The sequence below is a fragment of the Oxyura jamaicensis genome (genome assembly GCF_011077185.1).
Source record: "Oxyura jamaicensis isolate SHBP4307 breed ruddy duck chromosome 27 unlocalized genomic scaffold, BPBGC_Ojam_1.0 oxy27_random_OJ70527, whole genome shotgun sequence".
NCBI classification, from domain to species: Eukaryota; Metazoa; Chordata; class Aves; order Anseriformes; family Anatidae; genus Oxyura; species Oxyura jamaicensis.
In genome coordinates, this window is record NW_023304787.1 from 2,975 (window position 1) to 11,576 (window position 8,602).

The following is an 8,602-nucleotide window of genomic DNA, read 5'->3' on the forward strand; positions in this document are numbered from 1 at the left end:
GCATCAAATCTGCAAAAGACCAAGTAAGCACTTGCTACACTGGAGAAGAATTATTTCCATTTGTCTCTGGACATACTTTTAACCTAAGCAAAAAATTGATTCTTATAATACATTTAACGAGACACTAAAGAACGCGGAAAAACGCAATGAAAATATTTATGAAATTTTAGACGAAGCAGTATAACACAATGACATATAGGTACTGTTGTTCTAAAATCGATTTTTATTCTGGAGCATTGAACATCTGTAGAAAATACATCCAGGCTGATGCTACAGAAGACAATTTTTTCCAACATTTTAAAAGTAAGTGTATTTCCTAATAAAACGAACTAACATTTTAAATTCTATTTTAAAAGAACCTTATGTTGTTTTAAAAATATCTGCTCTTTTCCACAACTCTAAAGAAAGTGAAAAGGTTTTCTAAATTCTAGTGTCCGATGGGTTGCAAACATCAATTAAGCCATGGGTACACTTCTCAAAAATATGGTAATGTGTATTTAGTGAACTGCATGCTCAGTTCTAAATATGAGGAATATATCAACCTAGCAAGAAGCAGATTTAAAAGTTCATTCACCCTTGAGAAGAATCAAATAAAACTGAAATAATTACCTAGTCAAACAAACCTAATAATCTTTTTCAACATAGTATCTTTTATATATATATATAAATAAATTTGGATTTAAAGAAATGATCCTGCCGCCATAACTTTTTTTTTTTTTTTTTTTTTTTTTTTCCCAGCTCAGAATATCTGCAAAAACTTTTTTCTTAATTTAGTTTTGAGGAAGGAGAATAGATATTTTGGCACAGGGTTAGTTAGATTTATCTCTCACTGGCAACATAATAGTTAAATTTTGAAGTCCGCTAAGTTTTGAAGCCCCAGAGGAGCTACTAAATGATGGAAAGCTTCAAATTGGAAAGTTTAGGCATTAAAACAAACTTTCTGAGGAATGGTCTTACCCACTGGTTTCTGGTCGAGTGAAAGATTTTTTTCCCTTTCATAAGGAATTAAACTGGTGTAAATTTCGGTGCACCGAGGTGCAGCTACTTGTTTCTTATCTCTGGATCATGGAAAGAAGAAACAAACAAACAAAATAAAACAGGAACACTTGGAAATATATATATATATATATAAAAAGGAAAAAACGCGGATCTTCCTATCACTTCCTCTCAGGGCAATCTCTGTTCACATCAGATAAAAGTGGTCTCAAAAACTAATGCTAGGATACCCAAGTTAGTAGCTTATGAAGTCAGATTTGCACTGATTCATTCACATATACAACAGAAATAGATGTGTCTTCTCTTCCCCACCCATCCACCCAATTAAAATAAGCTACCTTACACTTGCGTTGTTCCTAGAAAGCCTCCTGGCAGCTAAATACACAAATTTGCACACGAAGAAGAAGAAAAAAAAAAAAAAAGAGAGAGGTTTATTTCGGTATTTTCCATCAACTAACAACTGAAGAACTCTTTGTATACTTAAAAGACACAATAGAAACAGAAAACGAGCTTCAACATTCACAGAAACACAACCACAAACACATTTTACAATAGCCACCATGTAATCAACTCCTACTAACCCACCCGCCACCCTCTCCCTCCCCCCTTCCCAAAACAAAGTTAAGTCTTACAGAGATAAAGGAAAACCAGTCCCGCACGAACGGTTCAGAGAAACCTCCAGCGGATCTGTCAGATGAGAAACCAGCTCCGTCCGGCATGACATGAGACCTCGTTTGTAAACAATCAGGGTCTATATTTGTTACACTGGATGTTCTTCGGGAAAAGGGTGGGTGAATGCCAAGCCGCGGAGCCGCCGCAACCCCCGCTGCCACCCGCGGGCCGGGGCTCCCTCCCCGGGGAGGCGGCGGCCCCGGGGCCGGCCAGGCACCGGGCCCCGAAGTGAAGGGGGTCGCAGTGGGAAAACATGCCGTGAGCTCGCTTCACCATAGAGCAAGCAAAAAAAACACAACACCGGAGTATTAAAAGCATCTCGGCAAACGGGAGGGGGAAGAAATACACACACTCTATGGTTGGCACTTTATCTCTGCAACAGCCTACTGCTTTAGGAAAAGTCAATTCACAATAAATTATAAATATGCTAGCACTAAGAACACAACCTTTCCCTCTCTTACAGCTCTACTAAGGTAGTTTTTAAACTAGAAAATCCCATTCTTCCTGTCCTCTAAAAGTTAGGAATAAGTTGGCAGGGGTTCTTCCGCCCCCTTTTCTCCTGAATAATTTACAATGCGGCTCTGAGAGTGCCCCCCACACGCACTCTCGTCTCTCTCCCCGTCTTTTCTCCTCTTCCAAGTGACCCAATATAAAGCTACCGTATGAGGATGTTTGCCTGTAAAGATCCTACTAAACTTCCAGATCAAAGTCACGTATCTGCTGCCATGGCAAGATTGAAATAAAAATTCCGCATAATAAAACCAACCAAAAAAAAAAAAAAAAAAAGGAAAAAAAGGAAAAGAAATAAAGAAACCCAGTGCAGCTGGGAGTTGGGCTGTCACTAACCGACTTGCCCAGTGTAATGTTGACGAATTGAAAATGATTTGTTGGGTGCAATTAAACGCAAGTCTTACGAATGTGTCTGTCTTGCAGTAGTTTAATTAAATCGTCTGGTTCCTTGGCCACCTCAGCGTTTGTGTCTGTGTGTTTGTGTGCCTGCATGCACCGTGGTGTTCTGAGTGTTACAGAGAATCTTTGTCCTTACGTGGATAAAGAAAGACAGCGTGGTTTGATGGGAGCTTGGACCAGAGCTGTTTGTGGCCAGTTTTGTTTGCCGTCTTGCCTTCCATGGAGAAAATGCAAGCAGAGAAAGCTGCTGCTCAGACAGGAGCCTGTGTCTATGTAACGCTGTAGGGAGAAGAAGAAAAAAAAAAAAAAATAATAATAATAATAGAGAAAGACGACAAGAAAATAGAAACAAAACGCAGCATGTGTCTCCAAAGAGGAGCTGCAGTTTTTCCTAAGTTGCCTCATACGTGACAACACTAAGAAGATAAAAATAATAAACAACATCTCGCATCATGCAAAGGTGGAGATGGGAAACGGGAAGGTTTTCCCGTTGTTTGGGTTATTTATGTTAGCACTACAGTTCGGTGCGCGGCCACAGAGGCTGGGTAAGGAGGGAGGGGTGCTGCTTTTCTGGTTTTCACTCTTTGCCCTGTTCCTTGTTCATTTTCTTCATTTTCATCCTTCGGTTCTGAAACCAGATTTTGACTTGTCTCTCACTCAGGTTGAGGAGTCTGGCCACTTCATGTCTACGGTCCCTCGTCAGGTACATATTGAACAAAAACTCCTTCTCTAGTTCCAGGGTCTGGTATTTCGTGTAAGGGCATCGCTTTTTTCTGGAGGAACGGGCGTGAAGCCAGCTGGCAGCTGGGTTGGCTGAAAGAAAAGCAGCAAGATCAATACGATGCAGCTTGAGTGTTTCTCAGAAGGTTTTAATCATGCCATCAAATATTAAGATTATACATACGGATATGCACGCCCGAGTGAAAAATGCTCGCTGAGATATGAGCTGGCAGCAGAGGCCCTATGATAATAGTACAGAATCATCAGGGCGAAAAAAACCGGACAGATGTGGGGGGTGCCCCGGTGCCGACAAGCTGCCGCGCCCGTTCCCTTGCGACTCCGTGGGTGGGGATCTGGGCTGCAGGCAAGGAGCAGCAGCGAGTTAGACTTCCCCGCGTGTCTGTGTGCACATACATGTCTGCGCACACATGCTAATTTGCACATACGTGCTTGCGCACACGTATGTTTGTGTGCAAACATGTCTTCTGTACTCAGTAGCAAAGCTCCCGCCGACTTTTCTCCAGGTCTGTCCCCACCAGAAAACACCCACATGCATGCACTTACAGATTTGCATAATGCCTATCTGCGCGTTCCATATGCTATACTCAGAGAAACCAATGCAAAAATTATATATATAATTCAGATGTTTTCCCACGTGTCTCCAGATGCACTCCTACAGACACAGCATGCAGGCAAAGAATATTGAGACGTCTGGAAAAAAAAAAAAAAAAAAAAAAAAAAAAAAAAAAAATCTGCCTATTTTGCTATGTGGCAAGAAATGGAACCATAAAAATCCTCTGAGGGCTGGCCGGACTCTCATGCCGGAGATCTGGACAGTGTTATGCAGAGACATGGACATTTGCAGGACTGCTTCGAAGGGGAGAAATGCAGCCAAAAATAAATAACAGACTGCCCGTCACTCTCGCGTATGGGAGAAGTTACGTGGGAATCATTTGCAAAAAGCACATTTCAGGAATAAGCGTAGTCAAGCCGGGGTGGGGTGGGGTGGGGTGGGGTGGGGAAGGGACGGGACACAACATTTTAGAAATTAGTCCCACAGACACAGTACTTGGGGAAGGTGTTATGGGAAGGTTGCACACAAAGGTAAAGTCCTTTTGGGATAAAAAATAGATCATTTACCTATCACATGCAAATTTTAGAGGACCTCTGGGTAACTGAATACTGGAAAAGCAAAATTAAGGTTTATAGACAGACCACGTATTTCTATTTTATTTCCTTTTCCTTCTCTGAAATTATGACTGAAGCCATAAACCTTTACACCAATTAAATGCACCATTATAGATATATACATACACACACGCACGCGCCAACAGAACATTTCCTCTTTGTAAAATTAAATACATTGAATATATTTTTTTAAATAATCCGGTTAATCTTCCACTGTAAGTACTGCCTCTTACAAATTTGCACGGCTATTTCCTTAATGTAATTGACTTAATCTAATATGCAAAATTAAATATTAAAGAGGAAGAAAGCTGTTAATAATTGATACTGTTAATCCTGCTACCCATCCTTTAATGGCAATGGAGGGCTGTGCTTCATAACAGATATTTATTTGGTTTGATTTTTTTTTGTTGTTATATCGTGGATCGTTAAAATATAAGATATTTTAAATGCGAGTATAGTTTTATCTACTTACTGTATACCCGTGCCTAAACTGGCAAGCGAATGAGAAGTTCTGGCACATGCCTTCTTTAAAATCTGGCAAATAAATTAACAAATCCCGGTGCCATATACAGAGTAGAGATTCATTATTGTGAAAAACTTTCAAAACCTGAAAGAAATTGGTAGGAGTACTTTCTGCAAAACAGCTCTGTCTTCCAGCACTGGCAGGCTCTCAACATTACCCCAAAATTAAACTATTATTTAAAACAAAATATGCATCGTAACCACATGCCGTAGAAACCACACAGAATCCTCTTAGCGTGGGTCCCTGCACTTATAACATAATAACATTTTCTTGGACAAGATTTTTATATATTCAATTTCAGGGACATTGAGCACAGAACCTGGATATTTAATTCTTTCAAATCATTCACCTCACGGTCGCAGTTTGTTCTGGATCTCTGCCCAGTACAATAGAACAGGACTTTCTTTTTCGCGCGCGTGTGTGAGTGTGTGTGCGTGCGCGTGCATGGTGCAAGTTAAATTATAGGAAAAAAATGTCACCATAACATCCTGGACACGGAGGAAAGGAAATCACGAGGCTCGAGGATACACTGTATTTTTATTTCTATGGTTGTAATTGGAATCTCTGTTGCTCTTGCAGGTTGGTGGAAAAAAAAATTAATTCAGGAGGAAAAAGAGTGACTGTGATAGCGTGTCCTGCATATACTCTGTAGAGTTATACCCTCAGCGGCGGCTGTTTCTCTGCCATTTCCAGACGGGAAGTTTATACAACTTCGGCTTTCATTGCAAAATATTTACCGTGGTGGTGAAGCCAAGTTTCTCTCTCTTTCACCTCCAACACAAGCTTTCGCTCACTTTTACCTTTTTGATGGATACTAGGTACCAACTGAAAGCGTATGAGGTGAAGATACTGATTCGTTTTTACTTAAATGCCTTTGCATAACTTTAATAATAATAATAATAACAACAACATTAATTATAGCAGTGTTAAGTACTTTCAAGGAGAAAGCTTTTTTTTTTTTTTTTTTTTTTTCCCCTATATTTTCGATTAAAACAAAACAAAACAAAACAAACAAAAAACTAATCAGGTCACTGAAAAACATGCTGAATTTTAACTGTTCCCCTATCTGGCTACCTTACAAATAAGGAACTACTTCATCTGGAGGCACCCTCTCCCCCCCTCCCCAGCCTTTTTTATTTAAAATTTTAACTAAGAGGGTGCATGGCTATGAAATATTCATACCCTAAACCGTAACATTTATTAAACAATTAAATATAAACAAACAACCCCCCCAAAGAAAACAACAACCAAACAACAACAACAAAACAAACACTGAAACCCACCGCCGCCACCACCAAAAAACACGAAACAGTATGAGGAGGGGAGCCTTTCCCTGAATCTGCCGAGGTAAATCAGAGCAACGGGCATGGAAAAGACCTTGCTGCTCTTTACTTCCCTCACGTGAACTTTTCCTCCGTAATTTTCGCTCGTTTTCCCCTTGTTTTCCCCCGATCGCCACCCTCCGCTCCCCTTTCCCTACCTTTCCCCCTGACATTTATTTTCTCCCCCTTTTCTTCCCCTCCACACGCAGACCCAGCACAAATTTGTTACCGCTTACAAAAGTGATCTCTGCAGCCGGACTCAGCGCTCTGTAGGAAAGAGGATGACTTGATCCAGCTTTTGTCCGCTCTGGACTCTGTTTTGCCCAGAGACCATGCTCATTTTTATTTTTATTTTTATTTATCTGCAGAGACAATGCCACCCCTCTCCCCTCCCCACCTCTCCCCTTATGTTGGCATCAGCAATCTGAGAGTTTTCTTTAAGACCTGATTTTAAACTTTATGCAGCATTGTCCCATTTTATTGCGCCTCCTCCAGCTTTTATACTGTTTACTTCCTCACTTTTATAACTTACTTTGATCTGTTCTGTCTTTGTCTTCGCTTCCTTCACAAACTTTATTGTCCTCGAAGCTGGGCCTTTGATTGGAAACGATCCCTTCCCTTGCAGCAGAAGTTTCTAAATTGTACTCCTGTGTTCCCTGTTTATGGACATCCCCGGGACGGCCCAGCAGCGGCTCTGCCTTAACAGATCCCTGCCCGGGGAGGTTCTCTGCTCTGGGCACTGGATCCAGCCAGCTCCGTAGATACCTGCTATCAGATGGGACGCTTTGATGTTGAATATATGGATGGTAGACGGCAGGAAGGGTACCAGAAGAATGTGGATTCAAAGGAGTCCAGGAGGCGCTGAAAACTGGAGGTTTTGGCTGAAAACTACAAGAGGGGAATTCTAGATGTTCATTATGCCCAGCTTGCCTGGAACTTGTATATTGCCCAGATGGAAATTTGGCTGAAGGCGAGTCTTCACTTTCATGACTTATAATAGAGTCGACATAATAATTGCTAAGAGTCCCAGAAATGGACATTCTCAGACATCATACAAAGCACGGTTCAATGAAGGGAAAAAAATATATAGGACAGATCTAGATTTGTACTCTACCCCCTTCTCGAACTTCCTAGCCAACAAAGTACAGTTGGGCTGCTGTGTTGTGAGCTCCCAGCAAAATGATTGGTCAAACTTTTTTCGTGTGCCTGATAAAGCGTCAGTCTCGGCGTAAATCAATCGAAGCCAAGGGGGCTGCACTGCGCTGTCATCCGCCCTTGCATTCCATATCAAGGATGGATTGTTTTATGTTTATGCAATGCTGCAAAACGTCAGTAGTTTAGAAAAGCCACGAAACAGGCAGCGCTGGGGCTAATAGCTAAAAATCTCTTCATAGATTTGCTCCTGAAACATTGTGTGGGGGTCCTGGAGGGGGGAAGGATTATTTATTTATTTATTTATTTATTACTATAATTATTTTTTTTTAAAGAAAGATGCTGATGTACTCACTTTGCCTTTAATAACCATAATGGGGAATAGAGATAAAAGCTATTCTTTGCCACTCGGGCACCAGAGTATGATAGCAAAAAGCCAGCGACTACATACAGACCACCACACATTTCGTACACATACATATATGTGTGTGTCCATTACAGGCATGTATACATAAATACTGATATATACGCATTTTTTGAAAAGAAAAAAAAACTGATAAAAGTAGTAAGAATAGTGGGGATGGTGTTGTAAATAATTAACCCTCTGGCATTTGAAAATGGATTGTTAACATGGTCAAATAATGTGGTTTAATATTAAATTCATAATATCACCGGCACGCGCACGACATTACTACTTTGACCATCAGGCTGAGGAGACACAACCTCCTGTAAACCTCCAAAGCTTATCTTAGACTGCATGTTTTTATATATATATAATCTAAAAAATATCTCTATATATGAGTACGTGTTCACGTATTTTGCGGCATAATATCAGGATTGTTTTGCTTGGATTAAAATAGTTTACTATGTTGCTGAAACCGTAAGCCTTCATTTAACTTTACAAGGCTAGTAAAATACAGTGTGCCACTGATACTGCTTTGTTACAGAATGCCTTAAAATTGTGATGGTTAAATAGTTTAATAAAACTTACATTAGCTTTCTTTGATTTTTATAGTCTTGAATTTATTGCCTGTGGAAAAGAAAGGGGGTAAAAAGGAATCCCTCGCATTTTCAGTCACGGTGTCCCCCCTCCCCTTTCACACCTCACATAGCTACATGT

The 8,602-nt window shown here is 40.5% G+C and overlaps 1 protein-coding gene across 1 annotated transcript; it reads right to left on the bottom strand.

The window, feature by feature from the left end:
* Window positions 1-1,409: 1,409 nt before the first annotated feature.
* HOXB9 (homeobox B9) lies at window positions 1,410-7,675 on the bottom strand. Its single transcript, XM_035313028.1, has 2 exons — window positions 6,863-7,675; window positions 1,410-3,390 (listed from the first exon to the last, which is right to left on the bottom strand). The coding sequence occupies exons 1-2, from the start codon at window positions 7,368-7,370 to the stop codon at window positions 3,155-3,157; spliced, it is 744 nt and encodes a 247-aa protein (XP_035168919.1). The 5' UTR covers window positions 7,371-7,675; the 3' UTR covers window positions 1,410-3,154.
* Between the last annotated feature and the right edge of the window lie 927 nt (window positions 7,676-8,602).

What these genes read in the sequence shown, in the direction of transcription:
- HOXB9 (XM_035313028.1), bottom strand. Translation starts at nt 7,370, where the DNA reads ATGTCCATTTCTGGGACTCTTAGCAATTATTATGTCGACTCTATTATA. An exon ending in CAAAGACAGAACAGATCAAA is followed by an intron (nt 3,391 to 6,862) that starts GTAAGTTATAAA and finishes CTTTTCTTTCAG; the next exon opens with CCAACCCAGCTGCCAGCTGG.